Source organism: Hyperolius riggenbachi, chromosome 10 (assembly GCF_040937935.1).
Source record: "Hyperolius riggenbachi isolate aHypRig1 chromosome 10, aHypRig1.pri, whole genome shotgun sequence".
NCBI classification, from domain to species: Eukaryota; Metazoa; Chordata; class Amphibia; order Anura; family Hyperoliidae; genus Hyperolius; species Hyperolius riggenbachi.
Window position 1 is genome coordinate 250,555,614 of NC_090655.1, and position 25,662 is coordinate 250,581,275.

General features: G+C 44.6%; 1 protein-coding gene across 2 annotated transcripts in view; it reads right to left on the minus strand.

Moving 5' to 3' along the window:
- LOC137535250 (oocyte zinc finger protein XlCOF6-like) overlaps positions 1-25,662 on the minus strand; it is a 109,012-nt gene that overhangs the window by 74,682 nt on the left and 8,668 nt on the right. For both annotated transcript variants that reach the window (XM_068257063.1, XM_068257062.1), the window contains exons 2-4: positions 8,257-8,544; positions 8,047-8,125; positions 5,260-5,357 (exon numbers count right to left, since the gene is read on the minus strand). In XM_068257063.1, coding sequence (XP_068113164.1) covers positions 5,260-5,357; positions 8,047-8,125; positions 8,257-8,520 — 441 coding nt within the window. In that variant the 5' untranslated portion in view covers positions 8,521-8,544. The remainder of the gene's footprint in view (positions 1-5,259; positions 5,358-8,046; positions 8,126-8,256; positions 8,545-25,662) is intronic.

The window sequence follows — 25,662 nt, forward strand, 5'->3', positions numbered from 1 at the left end:
TGGAGATGGGCCTTTCATATGTATCTCCTCCCCATTTGTTGGTGCTATGATGTTATACTGAGGAATGGAGATGGGCCTTTCATATGCTGTACAGTATCTCCTCCTCATTTGTTGGTGCTATGATGTTATACTGAGGAATGGAGATGGCCTTTCATATGGTGTACAGTATCTCCTCCTCATTTGTTAGTACTATGATGTTATACTGAGGAATGGAGATGGGCCTTTCATATGGTGTACAGTATCTCCTCCCCATTTGTTGGTGCTATGATGTTATACTGAGGAATGGAGATGGGCCTTTCATATGCTGTACAGTATCTCCTCCTCATTTGTTGGTGCTATGATGTTATACTGAGGAATGGAGATGGCCTTTCATATGGTGTACAGTATCTCCTCCTCATTTGTTGGTACTATGATGTTATACTGAGGAATGGAGATGGGACTTTCATATGGTGTACAGTATCTCCTCCTCATTTGTTGGCACTATGATGTTATACTGAGGAATGGAGATGGACCTTTCATATGGTGTACAGTATCTCCTCCTCATTTGTTGGTGCTATGATGTTATACTGAGGAATGGAGATGGGCCTTTTATATGGTGTACAGTATCTCCTCCTCATTTGTTGGTGCTATGATGTTATACTGAGGAATGGAGATGGACCTTTCATATGGTGTACAGTATCCACTCCTCATTTGTTGGTGCTATGATGTTATATTGAGGAATGGAGATGGACCTTTCAAATGGTGTTGTCAGAAACACTGTTGCTTCCTGCTTCACCTGCTGGTGCCATCACAAGTCACCAGCAGGTGGCTCTGTTTGCTTTTCATGGTTGCCTGCAGTTAACAGGCTCACCACTAGATGGAGTATCATGGGTTACACATGTCTCTATTCCACAGGTGTCCGGGCAGGCTGCCAGCTCCTATTTAAGCTGGCCACTCCCTTCACACTTCGCAGATCCTCATGTCAGTGTGACTACTGCTTGTTGGTCCACTCTCTTGCTCTGCATTTCCCCTTTGTCTGACTGCCTGTGTAAGCCCCTGGCTTACAACCTATCTTGCCTTGCTCTGTGATTCTGTCTGTCTGCCTGTGTGAGCCTTTCTGCTTGCAACCTGTTCTTCCCTGCTCTATTGCTCCTCTGTGTCCCAGATCAGCTAGGGTGTAGTAGGGATTCCTGTTTAAACATACATAGGCTAGCTTAGTTGCAGCTCTGTGTATGTGTGTGTGTAAACCATTGGGGTTTCTGATTCTAGCGTGTATTGACCCTGGACTGTGTTTGATGTCGATTCTGCTTGATGATTATGTACTGCGATTGTATATATGTATATAGCACTGTTCATATTAAACACTAATTCATTGCATATCTGTGTCCTGACCTTTTGTATATGCTACTAAATGTGATCAGCAAATACCCTGCTAGCAGGAGTCGTGACAGGTGTACAGTATCTCCTCCTCATTTGTTGGTACTATGATGTTATACTGAGGAATGGAGATGGGCCTTTCATATGGTGTACAGTATCTCCTCCTCATTTGTTGGTGCTGTGATGTTATACTGAGGAATGGCGATGTGCCTTTCATATGATGTACAGTATCTCCTCCACATTTGTTGGTGCTATGATGTTATACTGAGGAATGGAGATGGGCCTTTCATATGGTGTACAGTATCTCCTCCCCATTTGTTGGTACTATGATGTTATACTGAGGAATGGAGATGGACCTTTCATATGGTGTACAGTATCTCCTCCTCATTTGTTGGTGCTATGATGTTATACTGAGGAATGGAGATGGACCTTTCATATGGTGTACAGTATCTCCTCCCCATTTGTTGGTACTATGGTGTTATACTGAGGAATGGAGATGGGCCTTTCATATGGTGTACAGTATCTCCTCCTCATTTGTTGGTGCTATGATGTTATACTGAGGAATGGAGATGGACCTTTCATATGGTGTACAGTATCTCCTCCCCATTTGTTGGTACTATGGTGTTATACTGAGGAATGGAGATGGGCCTTTCATATGGTGTACAGTATCTCCTCCTCATTTGTTGGTGCTATGATGTTATACTGAGGAATGGAGATGGACCTTTCATATGGTGTACAGTATCTCCTCCTCATTTGTTGGTGCTATGATGTTATACTGAGGAATGGAGATGGACCTTTCATATGGTGTACAGTATCTCCTCCTCATTTGTTGGTACTATGGTGTTATACTGAGGAATGGAGATGGGCCTTTCATATGGTGTACAGTATCTCCTCCTCATTTGTTGGCACTATGAGGCTATACTGAGGAATGGAGATGGGCCTTTCATATGGTGTACAGTATCTCCTCCTCATTTGTTGGTGCTATGATGTTATACTGAGGAATGGAGATGGACCTTTCATATGGTGTACAGTATCTCCTCCTCATTTGTTGGTGCTATGATGTTATACTGAGGAATGGAGATGGACCTTTCATATGGTGTACAGTATCTCCTCCTCATTTGTTGGTGCTATGATGTTATACTGAGGAATGGAGATGGACCTTTCATATGGTGTACAGTATCTCCTCCCCATTTGTTGGTACTATGGTGTTATACTGAGGAATGGAGATGGGCATTTCATATGGTGTACAGTATCTCCTCCTCATTTGTTGGTGCTATGATGTTATACTGAGGAATGGAGATGGACCTTTCATATGGTGTACAGTATCTCCTCCTCATTTGTTGGTGCTATGATGTTATACTGAGGAATGGAGATGGACCTTTCATATGGTGTACAGTATCTCCTCCTCATTTGTTGGTACTATGGTGTTATACTGAGGAATGGAGATGGGCCTTTCATATGGTGTACAGTATCTCCTCCTCATTTGTTGGTGCTATGATGTTATACTGAGGAATGGAGATGGACCTTTCATATGGTGTACAGTATCTCCTCCTCATTTGTTGGTGCTATGATGTTATACTGAGGAATGGAGATGGACCTTTCATATGGTGTACAGTATCTCCTCCTCATTTGTTGGTGCTATGATGTTATACTGAGGAATGGAGATGGGCCTTTCATATGGTGTACAGTATCTCCTCCTCATTTGTTGGTACTATGATGTTATACTGAGGAATGGAGATGGACCTTTCATATGGTGTACAGTATCTCCTCCTCATTTGTTGGCACTATGAGGCTATACTGAGGAATGGAGATGGGCCTTTCATATGGTGTACAGTATCTCCTCCTCATTTGTTGGTGCTATGATGTTATACTGAGGAATGGAGATGGACCTTTCATATGGTGTACAGTATCTCCTCCTCATTTGTTGGCACTATGAGGCTATACTGAGGAATGGAGATGGGCCTTTCATATGGTGTACAGTATCTCCTCCTCATTTGTTGGTACTATGATGTTATACTGAGGAATGGAGATGGGCCTTTCATATGGTGTACAGTATCTCCTCCTCATTTGTTGGTACTGTGATGTTATACTGAGGAATGGAGATGGGCCTTTCATATGGTGTACAGTATCTCCTCCTCATTTGTTGGTGCTGTGATGTTATACTGAGGTAAGGAGATGGGCCTTTCATATGGTGTACAGTATCTCCTCCTCATTTGTTATTATTATTATTATATATTGTATTTATAAAGCACCAACATATTACGCAGCACTGGACAATAAATATATACTATACAAGAATGACAGACATGACAAGGTTATACAACATAGAACAAAGTTATACAAGGGAAAAACGGTACAAGATACATGATCATGCGATTATGGGCTGGTTAGGTAGGCCCAGTAATACACATACAGGCTGTCATAGGAAAGGAGCACACAATCCTGTAGATTACACCAGGGAAGGGAGGAACCTGCCAGAGGCTTACAATCTAAGGGAAGCGGGATGTGCACACTAGGGGCTCGATTCACAAAGCGGTGATAACTCAGTTATCACGCCTAAAAGACTTTAGGCGTGATAACCTTTGCACTAGCAAAGTTATCACCGCTTTGTGCTCTAACTCGCGCGTGCGCGCGCAAAGTCCCATAGGGCTTAACGGGAGCTTCGTGCGAAGCGCCAGGTGCTGCGCGCGCGCAAAAGTTTGCGAGCGGAAAATTCGCGCGAGTTTCTTCTTATCATGCCTAAACTGAGTTTAGGCGTGATAAAGGGGTTTTCACTCGCGTGCTAACTGTTAGCACCGCTTTGTGAATCAGGCCCCAGGTACGACTGTGAAATAAATATTTAGTATAGAGTTACGGTGTGGTAGGGGATGGGTAGGCCATCTTAAAGAGGTAGGTTTTGAGGGCTTGCGTAAATGTGTTGAAGGAGGGAGCAAGTTTGATGGGCGTAGGAAGGGAGTTTTAGAGGGTGGGGACGGCTCTTGAGAAATCCTGCAGGCGCGCATGGGAGTGGGGAATGTGTGGGGTGGTGATGCAAAGGTCATTGGAGGACTGGAGGGGACAACCTTGTGTATACCTACGAACAAGCTCCAATACTGAGGAATGGAGATTGTCCTTTCATATGGTGTACAGTATATCCTCCTCATTTGTTGGTGCTATGATGTTATATTGAGGAATGGAGATGGACCTTTCATATGGTGTACAGTATCTCCTCCTCATTTGTTGGTACTATGATGTTATACTGAGGAATGGAGATGGACCTTTCATATGGTGTACAGTATCTCCTCCTCATTTGTTGGTACTATGATGTTATACTGAGGAATGGAGATGGGCCTTTCATATGGTGTGCAGTATCTCCTCCTCATTTGTTGGTACTATGATGTTATACTGAGGAATGGAGATGGGCCTTTCATATGGTGTGCAGTATCTCCTTCTCATTTGTTGGTACTATGATGTTATACTGAGGAATAGAGGTGGGCCTTTCGTATGGTGTACAGTATCTCCTCCTCATTTGCTAGACATATTACGAGTTTGGGGAGATATGTTTATGAAGGTCATCTGGTCAGAATTAGGGGGCAAAACCAAATGCCTGTATGATAAGCTGTGATAATATGAAATTATAATTTAGAGCTTCTTAAAAACTATTCACATAAACCTTGACTGAGAGGCTTACAAGTTTCCTCCTGTTTTGTCCAAATTAAATTGTCCTCCTCCATCGACTGCTGATCACTTGTCATATGTGTCTCTTGTTCAACTTTTATAACAATCAGTTGTTTGTCCTAAAATATAAAAATATATAAATTGACATCGTGAAAAGTAGAGCATTAATAATCTAACTGCATAGAAAAATATAATCTTGTAGAATTTAAGTCACTTTTTGAGTTGTAGATCCTCAGCCCCACATACCTGATAATGGTGGAGGATGGTGGGATCTTCCTGTGGACAGTCCCTGGAATAAAGAGGACCTGTATATCTCTCTGGTGGGTTTCTGTTACTGAATCCATCTGTAGGAAACACACACACCCTGATTCAATACATTGTCTCTGTTTGTTTATCAGGTGATGGGGATCTACACTTTTTTTGGTGCATGGGGTGCCTGTTGCAGCTTGACTACCCATAGCCTACAGTCTGTCATGACTTGTGCATGTGTAATCCTGCTGGTGGCAGCACTAAGAAACTTTGGTGAGGACTTCCACTGTCTACAAGCAGATGTCTCTCCTCTTGCTCGGAGCTGTGCAGTTCCCAGACTCACCTGCAGGTGGAACTCTAAGGACTTTCTGGACCTGAACTCTTGAAGGACTGAAGGAAAACATAGAGAAATGCGCAAGAAATTATTGTCAGATCTGACAGATCAGCTACATGTTTGTTTCTGGTGTTAATCAGACACTTCTGTATCCATACAGACCAGCAGGGCTGCCAGGCAACTGGTATTGTTTAAAAGGAAACAAGCATGGCAACCTCTATAGTCTTCTCACTTCAGTTGTCCTTTAAACCTTGAAAGCGATCGGCATGCACAGATCATTGATCTTCTGGTCTGGTCCTAGTTACGACCAAGATCTGCATGACCAATAATTACACTAACATGACGGTGGACCTGGATTTTGGTGCAGGAAAGCAGCACTCATCTATCTCTCAGTAGTCATATGGCTGATCTTAAATTTGGTGTCCGAGTGGTTGTAGCGGTGAGGGAAGTGGCAAGGACTGTGCTCCATTTGGAATGGACTTCAGCTACATATACATACTACTGTAGCCAAACTTGTTTAGCAGCAATAAGAGTGAATGGGAATGTTGGGATTGGAGTTGGAGGTTAGTGTTAGGTGTTAAATGGGGGAAAGTTAGTGTTAGAATAGGAGAGAAAGCCGACATATAAAGGGTCATTTCCATAAAAGTAACTTTGGAAATATCCAGCTTTCCCTCTCCATCCTATATTGTGAGCGGCCATTTTGTTTTTTTTCACTAATGCTGGCTGCCCCGGAATATCCACCTTTCCAATTACTCCCCCTCATGTGCAGCGTCCCCCTCCTCAAGCTATGTTACATGGTTGGTGTGGGACTGAGGAGGGATACTATAGTGGCATTTGGAATTATGTGCAGCGCTCTGATAGAGGTGCAGAGTGCAAGCTATTAGGGGTGCAAGGTGCAGAGTGCAAGCTATTAGGGGTACAAGGTGCAGAGTGCAAGCTATTAGGAGTGCAAGGTGCAGAGTGCAAGCTATTAGGGGTGCAAGGTGCAGAGTGCAAGCTATTAGGGGTGCAAGGTGCAGAGTGCAAGCTATTAGGGGTGCAAGGTGCAGAGTGCAAGCTATTAGGGGTGCAAGGTGCAGAGTGCAAGCTATTAGGGGTACAATGTGCAGAGTGCAAGCTATTAGGGGTACAAGGTGCAGAGTGCAAGCTATTAGGAGTGCAAGGTGCAGAGTGCAAGCTATTAGGGGTGCAAGGTGCAGAGTGCAAGCTATTAGGGATGCAAGGTGCAGAGTGCAAGCAATTAGGGGTGCAAGGTGCAGAGTGCAAGCTATTAGGGGTACAAAATGCAGAGTGCAAGCTATTAGGGGTGCAAGGTGCAGAGTGCAAGCTATTAGGGGTGCAAGGTGCAGAGTGCAAGCTATTAGGGGTGCAAGGTGCAGAGTGCAAGCTATTAGGGGTACAAGGTGCAGAGTGCAAGCTATTGGGGTGCAAGGTGCAGACTGCAAGCTATCATGGGTACAAGGTGCAGAGTGCAAGGTGCAGAGTGCAAGGTATTGCAAGCTATTAGGGGTGCAAGGTGCAGAGTGCAAGCTATTAGGGGTGCAAGGTGCAGAGTGCAAGCTATTAGGGGTGCAAGGTGCAGAGTGCAAGTTATTAGGGGTGCAAGGTGCAGAGTGCAAGTTATTAGGGGCGCAAGGTGCAGAGTGCAAGCTATTAGGGGTGCAATGTGCAGAGTGCAAGCTATTAGGGGTGCAAGGTGCAAGTTATTAGGAGTGCAAGGTGCAAGTTATTAGGGGTGCATGGTGAACATTTTAAGGGTGCATGGATTAGAGTAATTATTACCTGGGGGTGTGGCCTGTGTGTTGTTTTAGGTGAATGTTACTGAGTGTATGTTGTTTTAGGTGTATTTTAGGTGCCTAACTGCTGTGTAACTAAAGAGGACATATTATTGTTGCTTCATGTGATGTTTATCATGTTATTTGCTATTCAAATTATTAAACCACATTGAATTTCAGTTGCTAATTTTGTCAAGGGGTGCCCTCTGCTGAAAAAGTTTGAGAACCAATTCTCTAGATGGACCCTCCATACTTCTCATTTCTTTACAAGAAATGAACAGGGATGCTCTAAAACGACCCGGGAGATAGCCAGATAGTTGCTATCCGGATTTCTCCCAGGACGGCTGTGCGGGGGGGGGGTTAGGGTCAAGCTTACCTGTCTGACGTCTTCTAGGTATGTCCCTCAGCGCCTCCCACAATGCGCTCCACGCGCGTCACGTGATTACAAACACTTCCTGCTTCAACCCGGAAGGGGGAAGTGTTTGTACCCACGTGACCGCTGCGTGGAGCGCATCGTGGGAGGCGCCGAGGGACATACCTAGAAGACGTCAGACAGGTAAGCTTGACCCTAACCCCCCCCCCGCACAGCCGTCCTGGGAGATATCTGGATAGCAACTATCTAGCTATCTCCCGGGTAGTTTTTAAACATCCCTGGAAATGAAAGTCTCCTCTTACCCGGTGATGTGAGGGGAGGCTGATTCTCCATCATGGTGTCCTTGTAGAGGTCCCTGTGTCCTTCTATATACTGCCACTCCTGCATGGAGAAATAGATAGTGACATCCTGACACCTTTTTAGGAACCTCACACACACAATGATATAGTCACCATCTAGACACACCCCTTGCTGTTACTGAATAATCTCCCATAATTCCCAGCACTGCTCACCTCTCCTGTCAGCAGCTCCATCATCTTGTGGATGACCTCTAGAATCGCCTTCTTGTTCCTCTCTGGTGTCAGGGAGCGAGGTGGGGACTCTGTGATGGGGGACGGGCCATGGAGATGACTTCTGGGCATCAGTAGCTCTCCAGATCTCTCTTTCACTATCTTATGATTCTCTCCAGTCAGCAGGTAGATGATCTCCAGGGTGAGGTCTAATATCCTCTCAGCCATGTAACTTTGGTTCTCATCCATGTTCAGTAAGGTGGTCATGTAATCTACAAAGGAAGCTGGTATCTGTAGAGGGATATTACACAGAGGATTATCAGCACTGTGGGAGTCCAGACTATATATATCCTCATACATATACATACTTGTTTATTAATTTCAAAGAGTTTTATTAAAGAGTTAATAATTCTTAACAGCAAGCATATCAGACACCCCACAATATAAGGCCTGTGCAATTAAACCCATCAGAATACATTACATTAAATTGAAAGGTAAGTTTACATCAAAACAGTATAAAATAAACTTGGGAGCACAGAATCGGGATCATAGTGCATATTGCAGAGTATAGGGTCCAAGACCCCTACAGGTAATGAGGAACACATTATAAGTATGCTAGGCACTGTTCAGGAGCAAGAGCTAATGATTGGAGCTCTGCATTGCCATATATGCAGCCCAGGGTTGCCAGGTCTCTGTGAACACCTTGAACATGTCAATGACAATTAACAGAAATAAGGATGTCAGTTACTATGCCTTCAGCTGCTTCCATCAATAGAGTAGGCTGCTGCTGCTGCTTTGCGATATGTAGCCTGGCTGCCTTTGCTATATGCTGAGCTAATCTGTGTGGGGGAATCTTCCAACCAGGTGGCTAATCCCCCAGTATTAACATCAAGGGATCTGTTAAGATGGTCCGTTCAAGGGCAAAGCTGAGACAACCTCAACCCAGAAGTCCCTTACTACCGGGCAATACCACCATATATGTGCCATAGACCCTGCTCTATTGCAGTTTCTAAAGCATGCAGTACATTGCGTTTCACGGGGTAGATTCTCTGCAAGTGCATCGGGGTGTAATAGGTGCGATGTAACACCCCAATGCCGGTCTCGATATGAGAATAAGAACGGCTGCCCTTAGTGAGGGTAATACAAGATTTGTACATACTCATTTATTAAAGCTCATTCCACACTGTGGGCCTGGAGGACGACTGCTTATGATGTCACAACTTCCCCACAGTCCACACCCCTAGAAAGTTAGACCACCCCCACTATTCACCCACCTACTAAAATTTATTTACAACAGTCACTAACTTACATACATTACTTACATGTGAACATGCTGCTCAGGTTTTTTTTACAGATAATATTTCATACATGACACACAATGTATACATTTATCACACAATAATAAGGGCCTAACCATATGGCCTTGTTCTGCAACACAGACGGCTGTGCGTTTTACAAAACACCACCCCAGTACATACGCAAGCATCACCAGAGAGTTGGGCGCAGGGTGAGCCGTATGCTGTTCTCTCCCTGCTGCTGCTAATCTCCCTGGCGGCGTTAAATACTATTCTTCGAGTTGTCGCAACTTGGAGGGAGATGTAATTCGGGGTGTAACAACTGCCGGTGAGTTGGGCGCAGGGCGAGCCCTATGATGTTCTCTCCCTGCTGCCACTAAACTACCCAGCGGCGTGAAATACTATTATGTAATTTGGGGTCCGGCAACTGCCAGAGCTCCGAATTACCCTTACACGCCCCCCGTTGCGTTACATTGCTGCTATGTGGCGCTTAGTTTTGCCGCGTGGCGGTAAGCTTCGTGCACCAAAACCACCTGCTTCACAGTTTACACCCTCTAAACTAAAGGTGGCCATACACCATACAATCATTTTCTTTAGTTGTTTTAACCACTTGAGGACCACAGTCTTTCTACCCCTTAAGGACCAGAGCCTTTTTTTCCATTCAGACCACTGCAGCTTTCACGGTTTATTGCTCGGTCATACAACCTACCACCTAAATTAATTTTCCCTCCTTTTCTTGTCCCTAATACAGCTTTCTTTTGGTGCTATTTGATTGCTGCTGTGATTTTTAGTTTTTATTATATTCATAAAAAAATACATGAATTTTGTAAAAAAAAAATGATTTGTTTAAGTTTCTGTGCTGACACTTTTCAAATAAAGTAAAATTTCTATATACATTTTTGTCCAAATTTATTCTGCTACATGTCTTTGATAAAAAAAATCCAATAAGTGTATATTTATTGGTTTGGGTAAAAGTTATAGCGTTTACAAACTATGGTGCCAAAAGTGAATTTTCCCATTTTGAAGCATCTCTTGACTTTTCTAAGCACCTGTCATGTTTCATGAGGTGCTAAAATTCCAGGATAGTATAAATACCCCCCAAATGACCCCATTTTGGAAAGAAGACAACCCAAAGTATTCACTAACAGGCATGGTGAGTTCATAGAAGATTTTATTTTTTGTCACAAGTTAGCGGAAAATGAGACTTTGAAACAAAAATAAAACAAAAAAAAGTTTCCATTTCTGCTAACTTGTGACAAAAAAAAAAAAAGAAATCTGCCATGGACTCACCATGCCCCTCTCTGAATACCTTGGGGTCTCTACTTTCCAAAATGGGGTCATTTGTGGGGCGTGTTTACTGTCCTGGCATTTTGGGGGGTGCTAAATTGTAAGCACCCCTGTAAAACCTAAAGGCTGCAAAAACCTAGGCTGCAAAAAAGTGCCACACATGTGGTATCTCCATACTCAGGAGAAGTAGTATAATGTGTTTTGGGGTGTATTTTTATACATACCCATGCTGGGTGGGAGAAATATCTCTGTAAATGGACAATTGTGTGTAAAAAAAAATATCAAAAAAATTGTCATTTACAGAGATATTTCTCCCACCCAGCATGGGTATGTGTAAAAATACACCCCAAAACACATTATACTACTTCTCCTGAGTACGGCAATACCACATGACACTTTTTTGCAGCTTAGGTGCGCTAAGGGGCCCAACGTCCTATTCACAGGTCATTTTGAGGCATTTGGTTTCTAGACTATTAACGGTTTAGGGTCCCTAAAATGCTAGGGCAGTATAGGAACCCCACAAGTCACCCCATTTTAGAAAGAAGACACCCCAAGGTATTCCGTTAGGAATATGGTGAGCTCATAGAAGATTTTTTTTTTTGTCACAAGTTAGCGGAAATTGATTTTTTATTTTTCACAAAGTGTCATTTTCCACTAACTTGTGACAAAAAATAAAATCTTCTATGAACTCATCATACACCTAACGGAATACCTTGGGGTGTCTTCTTTCTAAAATGGGGTCACTTGTGGGGTTCCTATACTGCCATGGCATTTTAGGAGCCCAAAACCGTGAGGAGTAGTCTGGAAACCAAATGCCTCAAAATGCCTGTTCAGGGGTATAAGCATCGGCAAATTTTGATGACAGGTGGTCTATGAGGGGCCGAATTTTGTGGAACCGGTCATAAGCAGGGTGGCCTCTTAGATGACAGGTTGTATTGGCACTGAAGTGCAGGAAACGCAGGATGTTCTCAAATCGTGACTTGGACATGGCAGCAGAGAACATGGGCATGTGATGTATTGGGTGCGTAGACCAATACATTCGCAATACATTCTTTTTGACTAGACCCATGTTAAGGAGAAGGCCCTGAGGCCCTGAGGAGTGCTGTGGGCGATCTGAGGGCAGGGGAGGTTAGATCAGTGTGATTGGGTGCACACAGGGAGGGCTGCAGCCTGCCCTGGTGGTCCCTCGATCACTGGGACCACCAGGGCAGGAGGCAGCCTGTATAATACGCTTTGTATACAATACAAAGCGTATTATACGTTTGTATTGTGGCAGATTGGGGGTTAACAACCCGCCGGCGCTTCCAAACGGCCGGCGGGTTGACGTCGCGGGTGAGCGGAGCCTATTGCCAGCGGATGCGCGCGCAAAGAGAGCGTGATTCCCGGCAGGACAGCGCAGAATGAGCCGCCGCCAATCGCCATATTGCGGCCATTCTGCGGGCCACTTTGCCGCCGCCCATCGGCTGAGGGCGGTCGGCAAGTGGTTAAGCTCAATTCATTTTCTTGATTGATCATATAATTTGAAAAATCAAACCAGTCATCATTCACTATTCATTTGTGTCTACAAATACATAATCATTTTTCCAGGGCTGTGGATTTGGAGTCAAGGATCCGGAGCAATTTTGGGTACCTGGAGTTGGAGTCGGTGTTTCCAATAAACTGAGGAGTCAGAGTCACATGATTTTTGAACCAAATCCATAGCCTATGTAAAAATTAGACTAAGGAGTCGGAGCAATTTTGGGTACCTGGAGTTGGGATAGTAGTTTTATAAACTGAGGAGTTGGAGTCAGAGTCGGAGTCAGCCCTTCATTTTTCACTATGGCCAACAGATCAAACATTTCAGGAAATTTCATAGTTTTTCTTGATCAAAAAAGCACCTGTTAGACTCACCGGACACGCTGTTTCTTGCCAGCATACGGGATACCATTAGGAGAGGTGTGTCCAACCTCCTTTTGTGGAAACACTAACACAAGGGCATTATAAAAGGCGCCATGCTTCCTCCTCCTCAGTTCATCAAAAAAGTAACCAAAGAGTGAAACCTGAGACAAGAGGGCGACCAACACCAAGACAGCTGAAACTGTGATCTGACAGACATCCTCCATCTACAACATACATTCCAGAAAAGTGAGCAAGATAGGGTAGGGCTATAGACAGTGCTCCATATGCCTCAAGCGGCTCTGTTTGTGCTGTGGGTGGAGAAAAGGCTTCCTCTGCATCACCCTCACATACAGAATCTCCTTGTGTAAAGTGCGCTGAATGAGTGAACGACGCACAGTGACTCCATCTGCAGCAATAAGATGTTCTAGGTCTTTGGTGCTGGTCTGTGGGTTGACTTTGACTGTTTTCACCATTTGTTTCTTCTGCCCAGAGTTGCTCAACTCCGAAATCGGGTGAAACCCGGATAGTTGCTATCCAGATTTTACCCAGTAAACCTGTGCGGTATGGGCGGAGGGGTCAAGCTTACCTATCTGATGTCTTCTTCGGTCCGTCCCTCGGCGCCTCCTACGATGCAGTCCACGCAGCGGTCACGTGATTACAAACACTTCCTCCTTCCGGGTTGAAGGAGGAAGTGTTTGTAGTCACGTGATGCGCGTGGTCCACATCATGGGAGGCACTGAGGGACGGACCGAAGAAGACATTAGATAGGTAAGCTTGACCCCCTGCCCAGGTTTATTGGGTGAAATCCGGATAGTAACTATCCGGATTTCACCTGAATTCGGAGTTGAGCAACTCTGCTTCTGTCTATCTGAGATTTTTCTTTGTCTGCCACTTCAAGCCTTAACTTGAACTGAGCCTGTGGTCTTCCATTTCTTCAATATGTTCCAAACTGTGGAAACAACCAGCTGAAATCTCTGAGACAACTTTCTGCATCCTTCCCCTAAACCTTGATGGTGAACAATCTTTGTCTTCAGGTCATTTGAGAGTTGTTTTGAAACCCCTATGTTACTACTCTTCAGAGAAAATTAAAAGAGGAGGGAAACTTAAATACTCTTTCTCATAATTGGATTGACCTGTGTGTGTAGGTCAGTGGGTCACTGAGCTTACAAGGCCAATTTGAGTTCCAATAATTAGTTCTAAAGGTTTTGGAATGAATAAAATAAGAACAGTGCCCAACTTTATGCACCTGCCTAATTTTATTTAAACCATTATTGTGCACTTTCTGTAAATGCAATAAACTTCATTTCACTTCTCAAATATCACTGTATGTGTCTCCTATAAGATATATTTAACTGATATTTGTAACGACTGCTGACATGGCGGCTGCAGACACGCAGGGTGTATCCGCAGCCGCCTTTCTTTCCTGTACTCAGGCCTCATCCGTTCCGTCGGCGTCTAGCCCGCCGGGAACGGTGCTGTCTCCTGTTCATAGGGTCTCTGTCTCGCGCGCGCGGAGACAGGACCTTTATGCGGGTAGAAGGTGCGTCAGCTGACCTGCTGGTTGGCTGACGTCAGAGGTGACTTTCGCCACTCGGATTGGCTGATTCCGAGGTGGGAGCGGCTGAGAGCCTTCCTCTGCTTCATAACCCTTCATTTTTCATTCGCAAGTTGTGTGCTGTCGTGAATACTTTGTGTTAGCGCTCAGACCTTAGACTAGTTCTGGTGTGCTTTGATCTGGGAGGAAACCAGGGATTTCACACAAGACTAGGATTATTGTCATATTGTTATTATTGATTACCTGTGTATGATTCTGGCTATACTCTGACCTTGCATTTGCTTATCGTTTCTGTACCTCTGCCTATCTGACTAGTTGCTGAACCTCTGCCTGATTACTCACTACTCTTCTGCCTTACGATTCTGTACTGATATACCTCTCTGTTGCCGAACCTTGCCTGCCTGACCTCTCTACTCACCAGTGGGCCCTTGCCACTGGTGAGGTGTTATATTTATATACCCACCAGCTCTTCTGGTGAGGTGATGCTAATCTTCCTTACAGTGACTGATAGTAACTTACCAGCTCCTCTGGAAAGGTCTGGTTAAACTATACAGTCATTTACACTGCTAGTACCTTGCCAGCTCCTCTGGTAAAGACTAGTTATACTATTTCTGTACTTTCACTGTTAGTACCTTTCCAGCCCCTCTGGAAAGGTCGGATTAAACTAGACAGTCACTTACACTGCTGGTACCTTGCCAGCTCCTCTGGTAAGGACTAGTTATACTGTTTCTGTACTCTCACTGTTAGTACCTTTCCAGATCCTCTGGAAAGGTCTGGTCAAACTATACAGTCTCTTGTACTGATAGTACCTTGCCAGCTCCTCTGGTAAGGTCTAGCTAAACTATTGAGTTACGGTTGCACCAAGCACTATTCACACAGTATCTTTGCTAACTATACCAGTATTATTGGTGATTCTGCAGATCACCACATAATCAGGTAATGGCCTCAATTCACTAAGATCATGCTGGAGATAATAAGGCAAGAGAAAACTTACCTCCACATAGTGAGAGAGTTATCTTATCTCTTCATTCCTTACGTTACCTCTTCTGTAGTTAATTTACCTCCTCTGTAGTTATTTTCACACGCAGTTAATGAACAGTCTGTCTTTAACTCTGGAATTATTTTAAGGATTAGAGTTAACTTAAAGACAGAAGAGTTAACTTTAGGTTTGCCTGAGGTAAAATGTTTCCTGAATACTACATGCCTTATCACCATGGTGACAACTCTAGAAGAGTTATTAAAGACAGGAGATAAGCTTAGTGAATTGAGGCCATAGTGTCTGCATTATTGGTGATACTGCAGATCACCTAATAATCAGACATTTGAGTTGCTACACCCAACCGTTACAATATTTTTATTGTAACAACCAACGATTTATACAGGAAAATCATGACGATTAACAAGGTTGCCCAACCTTTGCAACCCACTGTAATACTTACACCATCTAGGGAGGGACCACAGCCTGAAACACTTTTCTGCCAAATGATAGGTTTTTTTGAGACAGGATATCCACACTGTGATGTTTCACAAACGTAGATGGACTTGTCGATGTCGCTGCCTGGCAGGTTTGCTGTACAATGTCCCCGGCCCTTTCAGCCCAAGAGGTAGCTAAGGAGCCCTTACCTGAACAGGGGGAGTAACCTTCTTATGCTAACGCTATCGCCTGGTATATCCATCAGTTCTGAGGCTGCACCTTCTGTTCTTTCCATAAATAATCCTAACAATAATACTAACATTTGTATAGCTTTTCTTCTGTTGGACTCAAAGCGCCCAAGAGCTGCAGCCACTAAGGGCCAGCTCAAGGAGCCAACCTGCAGTGTTAGGAAGTCTTGCCCAAGGACACCTTACTGAATAGATACTGACCCCAGCCAGGATCTGAACCCTGGTCTCCCATGTCAAAGGCAGAGCCCTTAACCAGTACACTATGCAGAAAATAGTACAAACAGCTGACTTGTTTTCCTGAACTCTCTAATTCTGTCAAGATAAGTAGCCGTTGCAGTTCTGACATCTAAACAGTGACACTCTTCTTCTTTCTGAAAAGAGGGATTCGGCCAGAATGATGGCAGGACAATATTATGTACAGTATATACCTATGGAAATCGGATACCACCTCAGAAGATGTAACAATCTTTGGGGCAGCTGCGGCGAACAGCGCCGTCGCCGCAGCTGCCTCCGTGCTGGTGTCCCCTCCGGCATGTAGCACGCCGAGGACGGGTCTGTCATGGGCTCATAGGGTCTCTGTCTCGTGCGGGTGCACGCAGAGACAGGATCTTTATGCTAATAGAAGGCGCGTCAGCTGACCTCAGGGGTGACTCTCGCCGCACGGATTGGCTGATTCCGCGGTGGGTGCGGCAGAGAGCCTTCCTCTGCTTCTTAAGCCTTCGTTCTTCATTTGGATGTTGTCTGCTGACGTGGGTGCTTTGTGTTGGCGCTCAGACCTTGGACTGGTTCCGGTGTGCTTTGGTCTGGGAGGAAACCGGGGATTTGGCACAGGACTAGGACTATTGTTATATTGTTATTGATTTCCTGTGTATGATTCTGGCTATACTCTGACCTTTGCATTTGCTTGTCGGTTCTGTGCTTCTGCCTGTCTGACTTGTTGCTGGGCCTCTGCCTGGTTGCTCGTTTCTCTTCTGCCTCGCGTTTCTGTGCTGTGTTGCCTCTCTGTTGCCGAGCCTTGTCTGTCTGGCCTCTCTGCTCACCAGTGGGCCCTTGCCACTGGTGAGGTGCTCTTTTGATTGTTTGCCCACCAGCTCCTCTGGTGAGATTTTGTTAAAGTTACAGTCACGGGTACTGAAAGTACCTTACCAGCTCCTCTGGTAAGGTCTAGCCAAACTATACAGTTATCGTGATTGTTAGTACTTTGCCAGCTCCTCTGGTAGGGTCTGGTCAAACTATACAGTCACTTGTTACTGATAGTACCTTACCAGCTCCTCTGGTAAGGTCTTGCCAAACTATACAGTTACCGTGTCTGATAGTACCTTACCAGCTCTGTTGCAGCTAGTACCCACCAGCCCCTCTGCTGAGGTCTAGCGTTATTCACACTTAGTGCCCACCAGCTCCTCTGGTGAGGCCTAGCCTTGTTGTTACCTTGTGCTCATTAGCTTCTCTGGTGAGCACTCATTATTATTCTTAGTTTCCACCAGCTCCTCTGACAGTACTGTTGCTAGCTATACTTGCATTATTGCTGTAATATGTACGAACAGAGGCGCCAAGCAGAGTAAAACAATGTTCTAAAAATGATAAAAAGAGGGAAGTTGAGATGGACTTACCTCCCTCTGGTAGTGGACATATACTCAAATGCAGAGTAAAAATATATACAATTTATTCACAACTCCATAAAATCGCAATGCGTTTCGCGGTCAACAGTCCCGCTTCATCAGGCAGTATAGGAGCATATAAAACTGGTCCATAAGTCCAACTCGACTTCCCTCTTTTTATCATTTTAGAACATTGTTTTACCCTGCTTGGCGCCTCTGTTCGTACATATTACAGCACTATTGAGTCCACCCCTGGTGGAGGGGTTCTTTCCCCATTTTCCTATCTACAGAGAGCAACTTTTATACCTGAGTGGGGTCAGGTACTAATACTCCCCACCTGCCTGTCAAGTGGTTGCCTGATGGTAACCCACCTTTGAAACTATAAGAACCTTTGACATTATTTTATATATTGAGCTTACCAGACAATATTGCACTATTGGGCTCTCGTTGTCCTCTGTTTTGTTTTTACAAGTTTATACTTGCATTGTTGGTGATTCTGCAGATCACCACATAATCAGGTATAATGTCTGTATTATTGGTGATACTGCAGATCACCTAATAATCAGACGTCTGAGTTGCAGCACCCAATTGTTACAGAAGATAGTTTGGATCCAACCTGAAAACAATTATGTTAGGAAAGACTGAAAGGAAAAGATCTTTGCCTGACAGAGCCTGAAGATAACCCAGCTATCACGCTGGTGCGTGACGAGATAACGTACAGATAATTCACAATCACAGTACAAGGACCGGTCTGAACTTGTGCACAAGTTACAATGTCAAGGTACAAAATCGTTAAGCTTAATCGTAGTCAAATTCGAGTAGGGTCATACACGGGTATCAGATGTCAGTCGTATTGCAAGGATCAGGCAGTAGCAGAGTCAGGAACAAGCCGAGTCAGAACATAGGTCAGATGACTATCGTACAGAGGGGCTAGACAGGAGCACGGTCAAGACAGGCAAAAGGTCGGTACACAGATAAATACACAAAGATACTACTCAATAATATCAGGAGGATATTACGAGAAATTACAATTACAGCTATCAATGATCAAACAACGACTGACTAACTAGAGTACATACGTATATATGGTGAGTACCACCATATATGATGTAGCTCAAGGAAGCTACCTAGGCCAAGAACCAGCAAACTGATTAGTATCAAGGCCAGTGAGTGAATTAAATCCCTGGACTTAAGTACGATCCTGCAACCCTAGAAAACCACCCCCAATTAGTGATGTCACCAGTGACATCACTTGCCGTCATCTAGAGTCTCCTCCTGAGCCTATAAGGCTCACTCGCGCATGCGCGGTGCGACTTTTGAGTTGCGCGCGAGCCGGAAGGCAACCCCGGAGGGATGCCGCCAGAGGATTCCACCTGCTGGAAGGTAAGATTGTTACACCAACCTTGTAGCTGACGTAACTGCAACCAGCAATACCAGCTTAAAGAGAACCAGAGATGAAGCACCCTCTTGTATTTTACCTTATAAATCAGTGGGAACATGACAGTAAACACCTAATCTGCTCTTTGTTACATTGTTCTCTGTGTAATCTGACTGTTATCACCTCTAAGATAAGAATCCCGACTAAGCAGTCGGTCTGGCTTTGCTACAGAATAATTATAGCTGAGACTGTGTTCTTTGCTGTCTTCAAGTCCAAGCCTGCCCCCTGCTGGCTTTGCTCAGGAATCATTATAGCTGAGTCATTATAGCAAAGCCAGACTCAATGCTCAGTCCGGGATTCTTATCTCAGCTAGATAACAGACACTTTTAGCAGTGAGGATGGAACAGAGAGCATGGTAAATGTTTTCTCTAATGTTCCCACTGATTTCTATGGTAAAATACATAAGGGTGCTTCGTCTCTGGTTCACTTTAAGAGTCAATCGTTTCATCTTTATGTCTGAAATAGGTTCAAAGGGTTCTCTTGATAATGCATCTGAACCAATAAATCCCACTAAGGGAATATTTTCTGTTCAAGGGGTGTAATCCTGCTAACCACTTTAAAGAAATCCTTAATCAAACCCTCCTTTCCTAAAGGTATTTCCAGCAAAATCGAGAGAGCTGAGCACTGTACTTTTAGAGTACCTAACAAGAGACTTTTTCTAGCCTGTCCAGGAAAATGCTAAAATGGAACTCAAAAACTTCAAGGGTCTAGTATGTGAAGTACTGTGGCATCTGTGTATATTTTTACTGGTTCTTCCTGACACCACACGCTTCCCTGAACCAGGTTGTCTGACTCCGTCCAACATTTTAGACTCTCACCATCTCTGGTAGGGACATGAGAGTCCAGAGTCTTAGGACTTGTCCCATACCTGCAACAACTAAGTTTGTAATGTTTGACAGTGCAATTGTGCCCATTCTACTGCTGGGAACGAAGCTGTGAGAAACCTCGGGACCTTCAGGATCATTCTTAGGGAGCTCTGCAGAGATTTGCACAGCTGACGGATTCCATCCTGCAACTTTTGGATTTCGTTTTCTGTCAAAAAATCCCTGAAAAGTTGATCCCTGAGTTGGAGACAATGCTGACTTTGGATGGTTTACCAACCCACCTGCAATAATACAGATCCCTGTGCAAATGAACTAATTCCTCTGTCTGCGCATAAATTATCAGGAAGTCTAAGTAGGGAAAGACTGCAACTCCCTGCAGTTTTAGTGACTTTATCACCTCTGCCAGGACCTTCGTAAAGATACAGAGTGCTGCTGCAATGCTGCATGGCAGGGCCTGGAACTGATAATGTTGGGTCCCTGTGCACGACTTTACTGCTAACCTTAGGAACTTCTGGTGCTCCTGAGGGATATACAATTACGCATCATTGAGGTCCATGGTCGCCAAGTGTTCCTCTCCATGAAGCAGAGACCGAACTCTCCACTCTGAATTTCTGATATTTCTGATATGGATTGAGCGACTTCAGGTTCAAAATATATTAATAATAAAAATGACAATAAAAAATACTACAATAATCAGCAAAGGTCCGGGCCTGAGTGGCCTTTCCAGAAATCCGGCCCTGATACACACCATGCAATTTTCCCACCAGATCAATGGGGAATTTCCTCTGGATTTTGGAGCACTTTTTTCACTACAGATACACTCTAAACTGAACCCGAGGTGAAAATAAACTGATGAGATAAACAATTATATTTATCCTCCCACTCCTAAATATGACATGTTTAAGTATCCCATTGTTTTCTTTTATATTTAAACATTTACAAAGTAGGCTGAATATTTTACTGTCTCTAGTCAGGGCAGCCTATTGAGTGGCCCAGAGTAAGAAAAATCTCTTCCTGCCCCCAGAAGTTGTATTCCGAAAGGAAAACTTTTATGGCTGTACTCTGCTTATCAGTGAGGTTTACTACATTCCTGACAAATTACCGACAGGACAGAAGCTGTCACTTCAATGCCTAGAAATTAACTCTTTTAGGCAACAAAATAAAGCAAGTAAAACAGACTGGTTATTAATATGTTTGGTACTATATATACACATTTTATCTCATCATGTCACATGTCGCTGTAACGATAAGTGTCAGCAAGTACAAGGTTCTGATTATTTGGTGATCTGCAGTATCACCAATAATGCAGATACTATATCTGATTATGTGGTGATCTGCAGAATCACCAATAATGCAAATATAGTAATACGAAGAATATCGAGACCTTAGTCACACTTTATAGTAATTTAAGTGTAGTGATTGGTGCATACAGTATATACTGACAGATTTGACTACAGCCCACCAGAGGAGCTGTTGGGCTCTGTCAGTACAGTGAACACCTCACCAGTGACAAGGGCTCACTGGTGAGTAGCGAAGTCAGACTAATCGGGTCGGTAACAGCCAGGCAGATATAGTACAAAATCGGAAGGCAGAGAAGTAACGGTTAACAGGCAGAGTTTGGCAGCAATATCAGATGGGCTAAAGTACAGAATCACTAGAGCAGAGAGAGGTACGAGATTCAGGCAGAGTCGGTAACTAGATAGGATAGGCAAAGGTACAGAATCACTAAAGAGTAAGAATAGTCAAGAACGAGCCAGAGTCATAAACAGATCATACAATAAATAATGCACAAATCCTGGAGCTGTGTGAAATCCCCGGTTTCCTCCCGGATCAAAGCACACCAGATCTAACTAAGGTCTGAGCGCTAACACGAAGTGATCGCAACAGCAGACAAGTTGCGAGTGAATCCTCCGGGCTTAAGAGCCCGAGGAGACCTTGAGGCACGCCCCCCTGCGCCCGGCCAATCCGCAGCATCGGGCGCATGGAGAGACGTCAGCCGACCCGCAGGTCAGCTGAGACGTCTCTTCACCGCATAAAGGTCGCAAAGGTGCGTGCGCACGCGTCAAAGCGGCCTTATGGGCAGCAGACAGACCCGTCCTCAGCGTTCTAGACGCCCGAGGCATGGGTAGGTGGCCAGGAGGAGACACGGAGGCAGCTGCGGTGACGGCGCTGTTCGCCGCAGCTGCCCCACTATTTGTGACAGTACCCCCCCCCCCCCCCCTTGAGGCGTGGACTCCGGACACGTCCTACATGGTTTTTCAGGATACCATCTATGAAACTCCCGTCTCAACTCCTTAGCATGCATACGATGACCCGGCACCCAAGATCTCTCCTCAGGCCCATACCCCTTCCAATGAACCAAATATTGAACCGAGTTGCGCACCCAGCGAGAATCCAAAATTTTCATAATTTCATACTCCGGTTCACCATCAGTCACCACAGGGGGGGGGGAGAGGAATCCACATGCACAGCCGGTTTCAACAAAGACACATGGAATGATTTTGTACCTCTCAAACTAGCAGGCAGTGCAATTACATATGTCACATCTTTGAACTTTTTGGAAACGGGGTATGGGCCTACAAATCTGGAACCCAACTTGGCCGAAGGTTGTTTCAATGCCAGATGTCGAGTAGACACCCACACCATGTCCCCAGGAACAAATTCCCATTCCATAGATCGCTTCTTATCCGCTTGCTTTTTCTGGGTTAGAAAGGCCTTTTCCAGATTTCTTTTAACTATAATCCAGATGTCCCTAAAAGATCTCTGCCAATCTTCCATTGCTGGAAGAGAAGAGGACATCACCGGTAACGGGGAAAATTTAGGAGATCTCCCCGACACTACCTGGAATGGAGAGAAGCCTGACAAGGTATTTTTTAAATTGTTGTGCGCAAATTCCGCATACGGCAGGAATTTTGCCCATTCCAACTGAGCATCAGCCACATAGCACCTAAGGAACTGCTCACCCTTTCGGTTTGCCCATTGGTCTGTGGGTGGTAGCCGGAGGAAAACGACAGATTCATTCCTGCTGATGACAAAATGCTCTCCAGAATCTGGACACGAATTGGACGCGTACATCAAAAAAGGGCGTCGGGAAAAAAGGGCGCGAGGTGTAAACGATAAGCAGTATTATCGTTTATAGAAATATTGTGTAGAATTTCGTTTACAAATAGTGTTTTAAGAATTTATAAATCATTAAATAATGTGTATGAGATCGGCAATCCTTAAAACGTTAATCTTCCCTGTTTCTAAACTGAAAGTTATATTTATGTTTATTAAAAACCCTCCCTGTACCTATCCCTAACCCCTAGACCCCCTGTTGGTGCCTAAACCTAAGACCCCCCTGTTGGTGCCTAAACCTAAGACCCCCCTGTTGGTGCCTAAACCTAAGACCCCCGCCTAAACCTAAGACCCCCCTGTTGGTGCCTAAACCTAAGACCCCCTGGTGGTGCCTAAACCTAAGACCCCCCTGGTGGTGCCTAAACCTAAGACCCCCCTGTTGGTGCCTAAACCTAAGACCCCCCTGGTAGTGCCTAAACCTAAGACCCCCTATGGATAATAATGTTTTACAAACATTAATAAATAAAAAATGTAAATAAAAAAATGTAAATAATTTTTTTAGGTGGATAATAATGTTTTAGAAATGTTTTAGAAATAGTGATTTAGTATCTTTATAAACGTTATTCGTCACGGGCTCATTTTGTAAAGTTAAATCATCACAAACAGTTATAAAACCTTAAAAATCTCCGGGCGCCGTTTGTAAAACGTTAATCTCCGGCACCTTTTTTTCCCTGTTCGGCGCCCATTAAACGATATTTATAATGGGAGTGAATGGGGCGCCCTTTTTGTCCACTTGTCTCATGCGCCCAAATCTCCTGCTTCCGTCTCCCCTATCTGACACCACATTTTCTGGTATCCCATGCAACTGAAAAATGTGCTGGATGAAGAGATCTGCCAGTTCCTGAGCTGAGGGGAGTCCGTCCAGAAGAATAAAGTTAGCCATTTTGCTGAACCTGTCGACTACCACGTATATGACAGTTTTACCCTCAGATCTAGGGAGTTCGCCCACAAAGTCCATGGACAGAGGAGTCCATGGTTGCTCAGGCACCGGCAATGACTGAAGCATGCCCGCTGGAGCCTGTCTGGACGGTTTACTTCTGGCACAGACTGAACAATCTCTAACGAACTCTTTACAATCTGAGACCAGAGACGGCCACCAGACACATCTAGCTAGTAAATCCTGCGTTCTAGCCACCCCAGGATGTCCTGCATTCTTATGTGCATGAAACAACTGTAGCAGTTCTGCTCCGGCGCTTTGAGTCCGCAAGGAGAAAAGCGCAATATAAATGTTATTTGTCTTGTCTTGTCAGTTGTAAATGATAATGCAGCTGCACAAACAGCACCCCATCTGGTTTCCTCTCGGGAATGTCCTGTTGATAGGGACCCAAAGTAGACAACCAATCCTCCCATGTGTCGGTGGTTTCTAAGACAACTTTCTCAGGCAGGATGTTCTCTGGGGTTGGTGGCTGCACTGTCTCAGGCTCAAAACATCTAGATAGAGCATCTGCCTTGCTGTTTTTATTTCCTGGCTTGTAGGTAATGATAAATCTGAATCTCGAAAAGAATAAGGACCATCGGGCTTGTCGGGGACTAAGTCTCTTAGCCCCCTCAATATATTCTAAATTCTTGTGGTCCGTATAGACCGTGATCGTATGTTCTGCCCCTTCGAGCCAATGGCGCCATTCCTCAAATGCGAGTTTGATGGCCAACAGCTCTCGGTTTCCAATATCATAATTTCTCTCGGCGGGAAAAAACTTCTGAGAGAAAAATGCACAGGGATGCAGTCTGCCCTGCAGACCGGAGTGTTGAGACAGTACAGCCCCAACCCCAACCTCTGATGCATCCACCTCCACTATGAAAGGAAAGGAGACATCAACATGCCGCAAAATGGGGGCTGAACAAAACAACTCTTTCAATGATGAGAAGGCAGTATGCGCTTCGGCTGACCAATTATAAGTGTCTGCCGCTTTTTTGGTAAGTTCCGTGAGAGGTGACACCACAGAAGAAAATCCCTTGATAAATGTTCTATAATAGTTGTCAAAGCCAAGGAACTTCTGGAGTGCCTTCAGCCCTAAAGGTTGTGGCCACTCTAGCACAGCGGATACTTTTTTGGGATCCATGGAGAGTCCGGTGGTAGAAATAATGTAACCCAAAAAGGGGACCTTGGACACTTCAAAGAGACATTTCTCTAACTTAGCATATAAAGAGTTCTGCCTTAATTTTCTCAAGACGAACTTAACATGCTCCCTGTGTCCAGCCAAATTGGGAGAGAATATAAGTATGTCGTCCAAGTAAACCAAGACGAACCGCCCTAAGACCTCTCTGAAGACCTCATTAATCAATTCCTGGAAGACGGCGGCAGCGTTACACAACCCGAAGGGCATGACCAGGTACTCGTAGTGCCCGTCGGGTGTGTTGAACGCCGTCTTCCATTCATCACCCTCCCTTATGCGTACCAGGTTGTATGCTCCCCGTAGGTCGAGCTTGGAGAAGATACGTGAATCAGTAACCTGGGAGAACAAGTCATCTATTAAAGGGAGTGGGTAACGATTCTTTATAGTGATCTTGTTTAGCCCTCTGTAATCAATACTTGGCCGTAGCCCACCGTCCTTCTTCTTTACAAAAAAGAAACCTGCTCCGGCCGGAGACTTTGAAGGACGGATGAACCCTTTGGCCAAGTTTTCTTTAATATAATCCTGCATAGCAAGATTTTCAGGACCAGAAAGGTTATATAAATGGCCTCTAGGGGGCATACAACCTGGTCTCAACTCAATGGGACAGTCGAAACTTCTATGTGGAGGAAGTTTGTCTGCCG